Here is a 15199-nt window from a genome sequence, read left to right as displayed (position 1 = left end):
GTTTAATAATTGAGACCAAGACTCAAGTTTAATAATTGAGACCAAGACTCAAGTGAAATGAATCCCATCAGGCGTGATGCTGGGGCGAACATAGTTCTACGTAATTGTGACGTAACAATTGTCTGCGTGTCGCTGGAGAGATACCATTCATTGCTCAAGATAACAGGTATAAGTTTCGATTACGATCCTTTTTTCCTGGAGGAGAACAATGAATTATATATAACTTGAGATTCAATTTGGTTTCCAATCACTTGGTGCTAAGCTCTAAGCTTTATGGAGACATGATTTGAACTAGTCCATAAAGACTTGACCAGCTTTCTCGAATGTTGTATGGCATTGTTGAGGCACAAAAGTCAACGCTAGACACCCTTTTCGGTGCGCAGTTTCTGTCTATGGAATGCTTCCTTGACCCTGTCCAATGTTGATTTTGCGCGGCCACCCTCTGCAGTCCTTGTCGAAGCGACCCCCGGAGCGTCGGGTTGTTCGACTTCACCCCTGACTGCGTCTTCATGCTCATGAAGCTGTTTCAGCAATTCGCATGTTAGCTTACCGTATTGATTAATACATTCGAGTTTGGGGGTAATGAGAACTTTGGATGAGCTTACTCTTTCTTTTTCTACCCCAGCATTGAGAGTAGGATCATGATCCTCTATGGCAGCTTCGTTGGTAATGCCACTCATGATATATGTTCGATGATATTGGTGGATAATAGAGTAAAATCTTTTTAGATGTCTTCAAACAGATGTCTACGCAACGCTGCAGCATTATAATAGAAGCGCATCAATCCTCGTGACTGGTCTGTCGTCATTTACAGCTTAGGTGGTCGAGCGGCACACCAATGAGCGTGTGGAATTACAATCCGAACAGAAGTCATGACTTGCGCGTTTGGCTCTGCTCATTGTGACATGGGTGGCTAATCTAAGTACCAAAATACCATTATAACTAGGCAAAGACTACATGTATCTTTAGCAGGGGTTTGCTATGTTAACAAGTCTTCGGCGTCGTGCAGACAGCTCTTCGTGCATTTAAAGACTAGTATTTGAATATCGCAAGAATACTCGAAGAAGCAAGACATCATAATTTGTTTCGTATCTCAAAAATTCATCGTTAAGAGATATGATGAAACCTAGATAGTTCTTCGCATTTCAATCGCCGCATCAAATTTTCAGCTTAGGTTTCCTTCGTTCGTGTTGAGACCTGTTGAAAGCCGTGCATTCGTTTTGCCACCACTATTTGAGTTTGTTGCTGGCTTCTAGGATTTTTGAAGTTCTAAAAAGCTAGTCAAGATGCAGAGCAAAGAAAACTCTCGCATTCCTATTGAATGCGCTTTAGAGTCAGGGCCGCATTTATTGTTGGGCAACTTATCGTTTTCCTGAGTTTGCCACTTGGCCAAGTCTTATACATAATCCATTTCAGACTTAAAAAGTGAAAAAGTAGCATTCAAGCAACCTGTCTACGCTATAGTGTATAGACAAGGAGATTTAGAACTGCCAGATTGCGTATAGCTCAGCTGCGCCTGCGAGGTCCTCCACAGCCTGCTTTGTGGTCCCCGGGGGCTTGAAACTCGTAGGGTCGCAGATAGTGTATTAACTCGCTATTGTACTAATATGAATGAGTAGGAGCAGGAAGCCCTCTTAGCTTGAACGTAACTAGAGCCAGTATTTGCACTTCGCCGGGCTCGGTAATTCTGTACAGATAGCACGGGTTTTAATCTCGGTGGTTTGCCGTTCACCCGCCAGTTGGTGCCCAGACATCGCCGTTCTCATTACTGCCTCCAGAAATCAGGGGGAAACTAAATCTACTAGGCCTGATGCGATATCAATTTCCTTGGGTCTGGTGTATTTCACGGCTGATGTCTAGGAAAAGCCCCCTTTTCCTTGTTATGCGCATTTTCTGCCTCTGTCCATATAAACTGCAACCAGGTGTTCAACGCCCCCATCCAAATACAAAAATACGCTCTTTATCATCAATATCAAGAATCGGACACGCTCCTGTTGACGGCTCCATCGGTGCTAGGAACACTCTTTTTGACCCTAGGAGTTCTCCTGCTCCCGGGGGCCCCTGAACCGTTTCTGGGAGCAAAGAAGCTGCTTCTAGAAGCCACGTAGCCCCCAGGAAACCCGACATAGCTTCTGAGGCCTAATACCGTCACTTCGAGGAACCAAAGCCACGTTACTGTTGACAGTCTTTTGGTTCCTGGAGGCGTAATTGCGGCTCGTGGGAAGGGATCCAATGATGCAGATTTGTGCGCAGGGCTGGTGAAGGTTTTGTGTGAAAGCTTGGCGATCTTGGAAGGCAGTGTAGTGACTCTAGGGCACTAGCGTAAGCTCCCAGGGGCTTCATAATTCCCAGATCAAGCCAATGTATTCCTAAAGGGAGTTCGTGATCAGTCAGGAACGTTGAGTAATGGTGTTAGGGATATACATGAAGTATACAGGATGTTTGGAGAAATGATCTGCGGGACCCACATGGTTCATGTGGGTTCCCCTGAACGCGAGGAAGCCTGTTCCTTTTGCTTCCTCGCGCTACGTCTTGTATCTAGAGTCAACTACAGCCTTCTTTAATATTGATTAATCATCTACGGATACGTGAGGCCCTCACAAATGGTCCCAGGAGCATATCTCGTCTTCCTGGAACCTAGAATAGCCCCAGGAGCTTAGACATATGGGATCAGCTCCTGCAGATGACGTCGAGGCTCCGAGAGTCAATATATTGATTTCCAGAGTCAAATCGATAAGCACAAGGGTTTGTTAGTCTCTTGCCAGCTTGAGAGGTGTTTTCTGCCAACAATCTCCGTCCCCACGTGACGCGACTCTTACGATGTATCTGTTTGTTTCATCGCGCTGTTCAATGCAAAAGCATTTCGTAACGTGGTTGTTAGAGTACAGACTAGTACGGGCATAGCCAATGCAGTACTTCAGGGTGCGAGTTTTCTATTCTGTGGAAAGTGCAAAATAAATGGGGGATCAGCCTAGTAAGGTTTTTGAGGGCCTGAGATCATCAGGCAGAGGGGTTGTGTTGCGATCTGTACTGTATCCGGCCAATTGGAGATATCAATGACTCTGTATTTCCATTACCCCTATTTCTACTATTTATGGGTCCATTCTAGTTACATAAGTTATGCCGACGGATCATCAATAGATCCGGTTTCATGCAGTATTCGTAAGGTAATTGCGACAGGTTGCTGAATATTCTTCGGGCGCGCTAGTAGCATTGCGTTTCCCTTTGGTCGACAGAATAGCCTGTCTGCCAGCACAGTTCAGCGCTTAGTCATTTCGTCATACGCGAAGCAGTTTGCAGCCTTTGATTCCGATGTAATGGTAAGGTCGATTGCGTTTTACTCTATTCTTGAGTTGAACCATCAAAATTGCATTTTCTGCTAAGTTTATTACAAAAATCAACCACAGGTATGATGCCCGTTGCTGATCGCAATGCCGAGCGTCTAACCAAGCGTTACCGGATGGGTTGAGATCTTTGCTGAATTCACCTTCACGTCATACTTCAGCTGTTATCGCCTACACTGCGTCGAGGTGAGTCGTGCCGACCGACGGAGCGGTGCAGTAGACGGGACTCGTGGTGGGTGGGCCCCTGATATTCTGATGGAGCGACGGAGACCACTTCGCTCGACTGGTGCCGGCAATCCCTCCGACCGCTGACGTGACTGACTCTGAGGCCCGTATCTCGCTTGTCCAACCACTCTTCCGCGCAGGATAGATGGGAAAGCGTTTGGCATTGTGGACAACACAAGATCACGGACTCGTTCGCATGTTCTTCATCCTCGGCCAGGCAGAACACACAGTGGATGCTGTCGACCGCGTCGCTCGGCGTGATACGCTGGAACGTCAAACTCTGGAAATCGGCCAGGGAATTGGTTCTTGAAAGGAGAACAGCCGGTCGGGCCGGCGACACTTGCCACGGGACATTGTTGGTCCGCAGCGTTGTGGAAGTCACATATGAATTGAATGGCAGGTCTGGCTCGGGGCTTGTTGGCAGTACATGAGTGTCTTGTCTGAGCCCGCGCTATGACCGGTCAGTTTCGTCAGACTGTGGAGTGCGTCTTTGGGAGAATGACAATGTCTCACGCTGGCCCGGGTGCTCAACCGCTGATGAACAGGCCGTTCTGGAGCCATGTGGTACTTGTGTCTGGTTGCGGACGGCGGCTTCATACCACTGCTGGCCAAGTTGTTCGGCCTGTAGTTGCCGATGCCATCTCGTGCAGAGAAATTCTCTGGCAACGTCGCAGAGCTTCGATTGCAAATTTGACAGGTCAAACGGCTCTCTCGCGAGAGTGGCCAACTTTTGATGCCCTATCTTGGTGTCTACAACTTTGATCGAGTTCTTGCACGGCTCGCCTTGTTTCGTCATCCCGCAACAGGAGCCAGGTCCGCCATTGGGGCTGACCTCTATCTCACAAACCAGAAGCGGATTCCAAGGAAGCATGGTAGTCATTGAGGTGGTCGTCAAAGGCAGAAAATGCTTCGGATTGTGGTGGTGTTGGGCAATCACCGCAGCGTTCCCTCGCCAGCTTTATATGCCATCGCGTGGGCTCCTTATCTACATGGCTGCGTGGCTGGCATGGAAGGCTTCCTTGAAACAGTCGGTACTTCGAGAAAATGCATTCACACGCAGTATGCGCCGTATACAGCCGATCAGTGGCCTGCATGAAGGGATATCATTCCAGACCACTGCTGCAATCAGCTGCACTTCTGACTATCCATCGCGGTGACCACGCATTGGCGAACAGATTGGCTACTGCGGTAGGCAGCGAAGTCGACAAATGCTGCGTTAGGTTCTGGGTTGCCTATGAATTTCGAAGTGCGTGATAGGTTGTGATTTGTTCTTATGGCGCTAGATGCAGATGTGGGTACGCAGAGATAGATTCAGTTCCCATGCCATCGACACACTACCAGGAACAGTTTTGGCGTTCCCAGGAGCTACACTCCAGAGATTCTCCAACTCCGCCTTAACGTGTTTGTCAAGGCTTTGATGCTGCCGTGTGATTGCTACGCACCTCTCAGCGGAGTGACAGACTACACTCCTAGCTGACCACGGAATTTAGCTGAGGTGAGTATATAAAGGCCTCCCATATCCTACTTTCACATCTCTCACCTCACCCCTATCTACATTTCGTTTGCTCCATCCGCTGTCCAATCATGGTCCGTTCAATTCGTTCTTACGGGGTTTACCGATGAGCTAATACGTTACAGCCAAATATCAGAGACCTGCCCAACGAGCTTTTGCTGTGGATTGTGTCGTATTTGGACGGTAGTGCATTATTTGCCCTCGCAAAATCATGCAAAGACCTCGATTTTAGACTGCAGCCCAGCATCTGGAAATACAATATCAAATTTCAGAACAGCAATCTGTTGCACCTGGCCGTCAAATACGACAACGTTGGTCTTGCGGAGGTTTTGCTCCGGCAAAACGCCAACATCAATGCATTTTACCGAGGCAAAACTCCTTTAATGAGGGCGCTCAAATACTCTTCCGCTGCTGTGCGGGACCTCTTGCTCAGTCGTGGAGACCTACACATCAACATTCAAAATCAAGCGCGGCAGAGCGCCCTGTGGTATGCTATCCACTACGGAACCTTTTCCGCCGTCAAAAGTGTCTTAAATCAACCCAACGTCCAGGTGGACATCAAGCACAAGCACGGCCGAACGGCGCTCCACCTAGCAGCCTTCGCAGGCCGAATAGGGCTCGTGCATCTGCTACTTTTTAGAGGCAGCGACCCTGATCTACAGGATGATTCGGGCCACTCGCCATGGGACTGGGCATGTCGCTTCAACAGACCCGTGATGGAAATGATTTTTTCAAACGATCCGATGGCCAAGGTGTTTCTTGGTACCAAATCATCACAAGAGGCTGAGCTACCTCTTCACCAAGCAGTGGCCTATGGGTCAGTAGAGGCTGTCAAAAGACTTCTCAGGCAAAAAAGTTTGGATTTGGACATCCAGAACCGAAAAGGCTCTACGGCGCTCCATCTCGCCGTTCAAAACAAACGTTTGGAAATGGTCAATTTGCTCCTAAGTCACCCCCGTGCCAACGTGAACTGCGAAGATAAAGATGGCAATACGCCACTTTGGCTGTCTACTTACTCGTCATGCGACGAGATAACCGAAAGGCTATTGGCCGAGAAAGACATCAACGTCAATTTTGTTGGAGGCCGCGGGAGATTCGAGACGCTGTCTACATCTCTCCACCACGCCGCGGCCAGGTTGGATACCGTGCTCCTACGACGGCTGCTTGCGGTGCCAGGGATCAGTCTGAATATCTGTGTTGGAGGCCACTCTCCAATCTCCGTGGCTGCATATCACGGTCGCGTGAACACGGTTGCTTGTCTGCTGAGTATGGAGGGTGTGGAGATCAATGGAAGGGATGTAATAGATCCGCCTATTTGTCGAGCGGTTGCACGTGGCCATCTCGATGTGGTAAGACTCTTAGTGCAGCAAGGCGCACGTCTGAACATCAATGAAAGTACGATCGCAACTCACGACACTGCTCTCTGCATTGCCGCCAGCGGTGGTGACTTGGAGATGGTCCAAGCACCACTAAGCCATGATCGGATTGATGTCAACATCAGGAATCGATGGTCTGAGGATCCATTGATGTTGGCGGTCAAGGGTGGGCATTCCTTGATTGTTGATGCACTAGTGGTCAATCCCAGACTGGAAATCTTCAGTTTGAAGAGATCGCTGGATCTAGGAAGAAACGATTGCATCCAGAGGGCCATTCGAAGCAGAATAAAAGACGACAACACTCCTCAAACATTGTTGAAGCGGTCTCCAAGGAGAAGGTTCGGTGGTCTGTAAGAGCTGGCGACATCTACTTCGGGTAGCTGTCATGATGCAATGCGGGACGGCCGAGTTAATTGACACTTTCTCCGCTAGCTACACTGCCCACACTGTCATTGGACCCGTAGTTTTTCGTTTATAATGTATTGGGTCAATAAAAGCGACACTAGAACATGCGGGATTATTCGCAGACACATTCCACAAAAGCTGTAATATGAGTTCTCGAAAAGATATAAGCTTCTTTCCCTGCGGTAACTCTTCATTGCAACATCGTTGGATACTGTACATCATTGGATACTCTCCACATGGTAAAAGACATAGGACAATCAAGAATATAGAATCCTTCAACCTTCTCTTGCTATGCCTGGCAGCCCTGCCAGGTTGAGTCTGCAAGGGTGATCCCAGTCATCGAGGATTCTAGTCAATCGACCCCGAGATGATTCCAGTGCCTGGTCAAAGAAGCGCAGCCGAGACAGCTGCTTGTCGTGGCGAAGCTGAAGTCCGTCCCTCTCTTTAGTCAGGTGACTGCTAGCCTCCTTCAAGATCCCATTGCTCTGCTCTAGCTTCTGGCCATCGATGTGTTTGGACACGCACGACTCCCATAGGCGTCGATAGAGTCCGACAATTCGACCTGCTGGAAAGGCAAACTTGGGATCGTCGCGTTCGAGGTCTGCTAGCACATTCAAAATAGGTTGAAAGGGCTCGGTCGCCAAGATATGTCTTGTTTCTGCTTCCTCTTGCGAGGGAGAGAGCTGCGACGGTCAGCAAGAGCATTGGAAGCTGAGCCGCTTTACTTACCAGTGGAGGGACATGATCAGAAGCCTCCTGCGAATTCTCTGTTTCAGAAACGATTGGCAATGCAGTGGGCTGTTGTTCTCCTTCTTTTTCCTGGTCTGGCGTACTGTTAGGGGCATTCATCTTGATCGCAGGGGAAAGTCGAGTATCTGGGCAATAGTATGTCCACTAATTCTTGGAGGTTTGTATAGACTAGAAGACATCGGTGGCTAGTTACTCAGTCTCATTTCACCATGAAAGTTAATCAGCGTAGTCAGCTTTTCAATCGCTTTCAATCTCAGCACTCTGTTAGCAGTCCGTTCAATGATGGTGCTGGTGATCAGTCTCGTGGTGTTGATGGTTGGTGAATGTGCCTCATATTAGTGGCTTCCGATGATGAACGGTCCAAAAGATATATATTCAATCACAACGCATTTTCCACAATCGTTTGAGAGCTCAGAAACCCCAAACGTAAATAGAGTAAAATCTAGAGGACAGAAAAAGAAAATCGAAAAAATATATCTATCTTAACCAAGATCACAGGTTCAAAACCCCGTCAACAAGGACGGCCAAGCTTCAACGGGTTGACGGGTCGAGTACGTACCCGCGCCCGCGCACGACCGTGGCCTGACGCTTTCCGCAGCCTAGGCGAACAGAACCACACACAGCTCAGACAATCAACACTCGAGCGAGGCCAGAAAATTTCCATCTTCCTTAGATGAAAATGTGAGCGCTCTTGTAAGATCAAAGAATGAACAGCTTCCGTTGCCTCAATATTAAGACCGTAGATTCAACAGTGACCCAACGTTTAACCGACTGACTCACTTTGACTCATTTTCAACATGACTTTAGCATGTTTTCCCGATGAGCATCTAAGATCGCACCATGAGTTTCGCTGCTAATAGTTGCGGTAGAATGAAGGCATGGGTTGCAACAGGCCTCACTTAGAATAGACATCGTGTTCAACGTTTGCTCTCTAGTAGAGCCCGCGTGCTACAGGAGCCGAGAACCTATAAATACGTCCTCTTCGCCCAGCAATTTGTTCTCCATTACCATCACTTGGCTATGCAGAGTCGAGCAGGTCTTCGATTCCTGATAAGTTCTTCCCTTTGACCTACTGGAATTTCACTGTATTGACATCTATAGTTACATCGTGGACCGACAAGCTAGAAAGTGCTTGTGAAACGCGACGACCACCAGGTCCACTATGCCACCCATGGCAGCCGATCAAAGAAGCAGATTTATGTTAGATGGTCGATGTATTTATGCGAACATCTATCCACCATAGCAGCCGACCACGGTCCTGCCCCTGAATATCGGTGCGAAAGATCGATTTCCATACAGGTATGTAGATTTCAGCGCGACCCTATCCGAAACTGGACTGACTTCAAAGACGATGCGAAAGAAAGATCCATGAGTTCCGTCCAATGCGCGCCAAGCCACGGAACCCTTCCGGTGTCTTCTTTCAGAACAGGTAAGTCACTCATTGTCTCGCCGACCAAAAAGCTAATGATGGACAGGAAACCGTTGACAGCGCACCAGAGTGAGCCCGAACCAGCACCCCGTCAGTGTTCCACGCAGAGTCATGGCTTACACACCATTTCTGGCCCTGTCACTTCAAACCATGCAGCATGTCCTGAAATTCTGCAAACCAGGGCCGCGGGTCAACAAAAGGACGCATAAGCCCCAGACGTTCGTTGTTCACGATGAGGTGAGTGGAATATCGCGCCTCCTGCTGCGCCGGTTTTGATGTTCTACCAAGTCTGTGCCCTAGACACGAACACCACTGATATCTTCATACTGGTGTAGGAGCAGCCCATCGCCAACTGTGAAAACTGTTGACGCGAGTAACCTATTCCCGCCGAGTCAGATAAGATCAAGGAGCCGACGCGCTCCATCGCGTCCCCTCCTCACCGCCTTCACACCCTCAACAACGGAGTGCCGCTACACGAAGCAAGTCTCCCAATTGGACTGTACAACTTCTTGTCACAGGTGGGTTCGTCGCGCGCCTTTGCCGTCTTGTGAACTTGCCCGGTGCATGCAGCGCGGCTTCTCGAAGCGACAGTCGGAGAGTGCGACGAACCTGGATACAACATGGCGTGTTGGTGACTGCATTGCCGAAGAGAATTGGCAGTGATCTAGTTGGTGAGCTGGTATTACGACGATCTTAATTGACCATCTCTCCCAACCGTACACTCGGGGGATTTTTCATGAACAACGTAGAGCACAACACCTCGTCGGACTTGATCAATCTTTGCTGACTCGGATCCCACAACAGGAGATTCCCTCATGTTTCCATCACTCGAGTCGCATGCGGAGCGAGCAAATGTCTTGTCTGCCCGAGCTCCCCTATACCAATGCGATCGCATGCTGTCTATAGCTTTCACATGACTACTGGTGGCATCGATGAGTCGCTCCGTAGACCCTTTCTCCCAGTCGATATGGTGCATCAGATCATGCGTTGATATGCATACCTGATGCAAGACCCAAACTTCAATGAGCGCATACCACTGTCTGTTTCTCAGCATTCGAACACCCCAAAGGACAGCCTTCTTGTGGCTTGGGATCCGGGTGTTTAATGGGTTGACCATCGTTGTCCTCGGATAGTGTCTAGCGTATTTTGAGCCTGGAACTCTGAAAGATGCCGAGAAGTTCTGGTTTCTATGTCTGCTACATGGCGGACAAGCCGTACCTTCGCAGACGGCCAGGTTTTTAGTCCAAGTCTGCGTGCAAGGAGAAGGTGACGTGAAAGTCCCGTCATTTCTAGCCGGATATGTTAACATGACCATCCCAGCTTCGGATGGAGTGCACAAGACCGAGGACAGCCAAACCAAAGAGAGGGCCCATGACCCAAGAACCACCGTCTGATGTAGTCCCGCCTGATCCCTCTCCGCGTTGCTCAGCTTGTCGACATATACGAGCGAGCGGGAACGAACGATTCGGACATAAAATGGAGCTGCATGCTATCAAAAGTGTTTGTCTCATCCCTGACATCATTTGTTTGTGCGTTTTGTTACTCTAGGTGGATGTTTAAAGTATAATTTCATGGGTCATGTAGTAAACCATAGCACTTTCCATAGTAACGTTAATAGACCGAAGAATGACGGAATTACGGCCGATACTGTTTCTCAACCATTTTGTACGGCAAGTCGGCGTACAGTATGCTCTTTCAAATCTTCTATGATATGTTTCTCCTTGGCTAGCGGCCACCTTTGGTATTTTACGGTAAGGGCATTGCCAACACATGAGCTTTAGGAAAAGCCAGCTTTTCGCAAGTTTTATGAGCTTATCACTTTGCAATAAATAACTTTCACTAACCAAATAGATGTCTACATATAAGGTATGTGGAAGGCCAGCTCCATACTACCTGGTTTCGGTCGTTGTCCAATTGGTAGATTCATCTCGAAGAACAACGTCCGTCAGTGGCGAAGACGGTCGTGACCCCACAGAACTCACAATAAAAACAACTATCATGCACATGCTACAAGAATTGTTGTTCTAAACGACCGCCACCACCTTCAAGTGGTCAAGCCTGGGCGATCTCAATCAGGTGGGTTTGACTCCTGTGTTCTCGACCACAGTGAGAGCAATTAACGGGTCAACATAGTCTAGTTCCTCACATTTAAGATTCTCACTTGAGATCACTTCAGCCTCCGTTCTTCGATAGAGAACCAATCGGGATATTGCTAGGAAACGATTTCCATGGCTCGCGCAAATCTGCGAATGGTCTTCACCATCAGAGGCTAGAGTAGGGGTCGGTAAACAGTGAAAAGTTCTCTACTGAGGGCTGAGTTTTGCGTTTTTGCCACTGAAATCTGTACTTCGGTCGAATAGCATGTCCAACTTTGCTTAACCTCGAACTGATACGACCTGGAGTGCAAGTGACTCGCACGCTGCAGTATCGAAAACTAAGCGAGCCTGTGGCCGTTCTGTAAGAGCACTCAGTAAGAGAGAACTAGAGAGCTAGGCTGGATTTGAACCAACTCCGAAGACAATATATCCCCATAATGGTTTTATCGGGCCGGTATCGTAGGTTCCCAATTTCTGAGCCCCAACTGGTCTATTTGATAGCTAAGTTTAGGAACTTCAGAGCATGTCTCGCATTATTCAAGCAGCAGGGTCATCAATTTTGCCTCGTCAATTTCAGAACTAGTGAGATGTAAACCTCATTATCCTTCGGGAGTTTCACCACCCTTTCGGATCAATTCTTCATATGCCTTCGTCTTTTCCTTGTTGATTCCAACGGGGTTATTCTGGGTACTAGAGTAAACCCATATTTTTTAACCATACTACATCATCGTAGCCTTTTCCCTTGATTTCACCACTCACGCTCTAAGCCCAGCAGTAACTCTGGTCAAGTCTTTGTTTTGATCACCTCCAGCGTTGTATAGCTCTTTGTGGGGATGGTCACCAACAGCATCTTGATCTTGATCAAGAACAGCTTGAATACGTCCCTTCCCCTCATCTGAGACGTTCGAGTTGTTCAACGATCTGTCATTGGAAACTCTGATCTTAGCGTTTCCCATACAACCAGCCTTACGCTAGGTAGCCCACTCACGTCTTGTGACCGCTCATAGGATCAAAGATGCCCTTGGAGTTTAGGATGGTGATATACTGATGTCGAATATTGTTCGGCAGTTGACTCCGACGATAGTCAGTTATAATATTGAACGATGTGCAAATATGGAAATTGTAGTTACCGGAACGAATTATGATCATATATTGTGACATGGGCGTCATTTCGTCATACTACCGTCATTTGTGTAGCGTAAACCGCCACATGGACGGAGTCAATTGATTTATTCTTCAAGCTCCCACGACCTTGAAGTCATATGCAACCAGCCTCTAGGCATGCCGGCTATTGGGGTGGTCGTATGTAGATCGCCCCTCTCTGCTTGATGTAATTTGTTTAATGGTCAGACACTGGGTGTATTAGATTGAACAGTCGTTAGCCATTAGTTGCTAACAATGACTCACATCCTATTGGTGGCGAAAAATCGTAGAAATGGGCATGTCTAGGCTCGGGAAAGCGCATATGCAATAATTTTGGTTACCAGGATGTAAAAGATGTCGTCAGCATGGTTAGCCGACCTACAGGTATTTAACCACAATACTTGGCACAGATAATCCAAGGTGTTATGGATCCTTAAGTATACAATCCACTTTCTTCCCATCTGACAATGCAGAACTTTCGCCATGTGAGACTTACCCCGGGCGCACAAACAGGCCCCTTGTTCAGTCTCTATCACCATCTACGTGACTTGTTTCTTTCTGGGAAGCAGACCAAGTTATTCCAAACCAGGTCCGAAGGTCTAGCGACACAGACAAAAGGCCCTACAAATAATGGAACAGGAGCACCAAATGCCGATCTAAGCAGGGACGGTTCAAAGACCCATGAAGGTAAGATATATCTCGCTCTTCTTGTCTGGAATATGCGCAGTCGCATTGGGAGTCCACATTACTGACGAGGATCTGCAATCAAATATATAGAATCGCTCAAGTCCTCTCCTGCTGCAGCTGGGATAACAAAAGACCATGAGAAATACTATAGTCTCAAAGCGCACCGTCAAGGACCAAATACCGAAAGTGGAGAACTTAACCCCGATATTGAATCGAAACAAGTGAAAGATCATAACAAGGCCACGGCTAACCGTTACGAAAAGCGTTGACTACCTCAAATTACCTACAACACTTCATTTTACGTCTGTTACAGATTGTTAAAATGTAACTGTATTTTGTTTACCTTTTGGCCACTCACAACAGGCGATATGCAGATTGTCACAACTAAGCATATCTGTTTTTGGTGCTAGCTTAATGGGGGGCCAAGGGTTGATATCATTCTGATGTGATTCGCGTCGCCTATCAGTGGATCTAATGAAACAGCCGGGCCATTCTCATTTGTCGGATAATTTTACCGTGATTCGGCTGTCTTGTACCCCCACACTTATACTCGCCAGACTCTTTGTTTGCACTTGTGTAAGAAGACTTCACGATGGGATATCTCCATTGAAGGCACACACCTAATAACATCAAAATACGGCCGGCGAGGAATTCCTTTATGGGAAATGATGCCTCCATGGGGATCGCTACCTATCGAACAATATTTGATTGTATGATACATACACACTTTCTCCATTTACACTGACCCTTTGTTAATACCCTCAATAGAAAAACTGGAATCACTCCTCAACCGACGCAACCAGCCAGCAGCGGCGGCGGTTAATCTCTAAATTTCTTGAAACATGATGAGATCACCGCAGAACTTCTTCTTGATGAGCTCCCTCCACGAATGCCCACGCCAGAGGAGATTAGTCTTATTCTTCACACCCCGGCGGTCCGATGACATCATTCGCCGGAAGGCATACTATTTGTCTAAGGATAGCGTGCTTGTTTTTCTTCGGACCCATTATGACCCGGAAGATGATGGCAAAATGAACGAATGGGTCTATGAAACCGATCTGTTCGAGGACAACTCCTGGTGGGCATGTCTCAACAATCCACACTTGTTCAATTTCGGCTCAAATTGGCAGCGGGTATACGAAATCATGCCCGAGGTAGCTGGTTTCGTTGATCGTACTCAACGATTCACTCACCCAAGAGAACTAAACTGTTTTCGAGCATCGTTGAAAAAGGGTCCACGTACGAAGGAACAAAAGGGCGCCGATGAGTGTATAAAGAAGCGGCTTAAGATACCTGAGGAGTCAGAGAACCGTCTACATGATATCAAGATAGCGGCATATATTGTCATTGCTTATCAAGAGGCTTTTCGGTCTGGGCTGTTACGTCTGCTCTGTTTGGATGATCGACAAAACATTATTCGGGAGGTACGCGTGGATCAGAAGCCAGCTGAGATCACGAAACTTATCTTGCAGAGGGACCCTATCCTCGGACTGTGAGGTTAAATGGAAGGGAGTGGGGGTCGATGGGAGTGGCCGTTTGCGCCGACGATCTGAAGTATTGTTCATTACGATGTCGTCCTTAGGCAAATGATATCCATCAGCACGTATGTTGGGCAGCTCTGCGGGCAGACTCTTCCGTATGTCCAAGGTATATGGTAAGCAGTTGTGTAAACTAAGAACTCATACAGCGCCAACGTTCTCCACAAGTTGATTGAATTCAACAAGTAACTACACCATATTTTACTTCGTCAATTCCAATTTTCAACCTCAATTAGTAGCCAAAGCGGCCTACACGGACATAATTACCGCAATACCTACTGAGATGTTAAGCATAGTCAATATGAACATGAATGAAAGTTCCGCTATCTCCTTGGATGCTAATGTTAAGGAAGAAATGATGTTGTCTGTATGAATGGGAAGGAGACGGCAAGACATCCCGGCATTACGCTTGATCAACTAAAGTAGGTAGTAAGCAAACTTGGGACTAGGGTCTCTTCGAGATTAGCCTTTTCTAAAGCAACTTTGTAATTGACCTATCCGAGACACCTTGATTCATCGAAGAGCATTTGCACAATACCTTAATGTTTCTTGAACTCCTCGCTTACCCTGACTTGAGCGAGCAAAACTCATAGTCGTGCCGCTAAGTTTCAGTATTTGCTGGCAAGATGATTTAGGCAATGCAAAGGCTTGGACTGTTGCATGCCCACCAGGGAGTACTCTTCACATATGAGG

General features: G+C 47.6%; 4 protein-coding genes across 4 annotated transcripts; 2 read left to right on the top strand and 2 right to left on the bottom strand.

The window, feature by feature from the left end:
• Positions 1-359: 359 nt before the first annotated feature.
• N7511_001717 (uncharacterized protein) lies at positions 360-680 on the bottom strand (the record flags this gene model as incomplete). Its single annotated transcript, XM_057124142.1, has 2 exons — positions 360-521; positions 606-680. 2 exons carry the CDS (start codon positions 678-680, stop codon positions 360-362), a joined length of 237 nt encoding a protein of 78 aa, XP_056989875.1.
• An 11057-nt stretch (positions 681-11737) lies between these two features.
• Positions 11738-12308, bottom strand: N7511_001716 (Con-6 family protein; the record flags this gene model as incomplete). Its single annotated transcript, XM_057124141.1, has 3 exons — positions 11738-11828; positions 11898-12059; positions 12127-12308. The coding sequence occupies 3 exons, from the start codon at positions 12306-12308 to the stop codon at positions 11738-11740; spliced, it is 435 nt and encodes a 144-aa protein (XP_056989874.1).
• Positions 12309-12748: 440 nt separating this feature from the next.
• Positions 12749-13237, top strand: N7511_001715 (uncharacterized protein; the record flags this gene model as incomplete). Its single annotated transcript, XM_057124140.1, has 2 exons — positions 12749-12968; positions 13059-13237. 2 exons carry the CDS (start codon positions 12749-12751, stop codon positions 13235-13237), a joined length of 399 nt encoding a protein of 132 aa, XP_056989873.1.
• A 576-nt stretch (positions 13238-13813) lies between these two features.
• N7511_001714 (uncharacterized protein) lies at positions 13814-14464 on the top strand (the record flags this gene model as incomplete). Its single annotated transcript, XM_057124139.1, has 1 exon — positions 13814-14464. One exon carries the CDS (start codon positions 13814-13816, stop codon positions 14462-14464), a length of 651 nt encoding a protein of 216 aa, XP_056989872.1.
• Positions 14465-15199: the final 735 nt, after the last annotated feature.

Source organism: Penicillium nucicola (assembly GCF_028828085.1).
Source record: "Penicillium nucicola strain IBT 29836 chromosome Unknown utg000001l, whole genome shotgun sequence".
NCBI lineage: Eukaryota > Fungi > Ascomycota > Eurotiomycetes > Eurotiales > Aspergillaceae > Penicillium > Penicillium nucicola.
The sequence above is the reverse complement of the archived record's forward strand: the minus strand, read 5'-3'. Positions and strand labels throughout refer to the sequence as shown.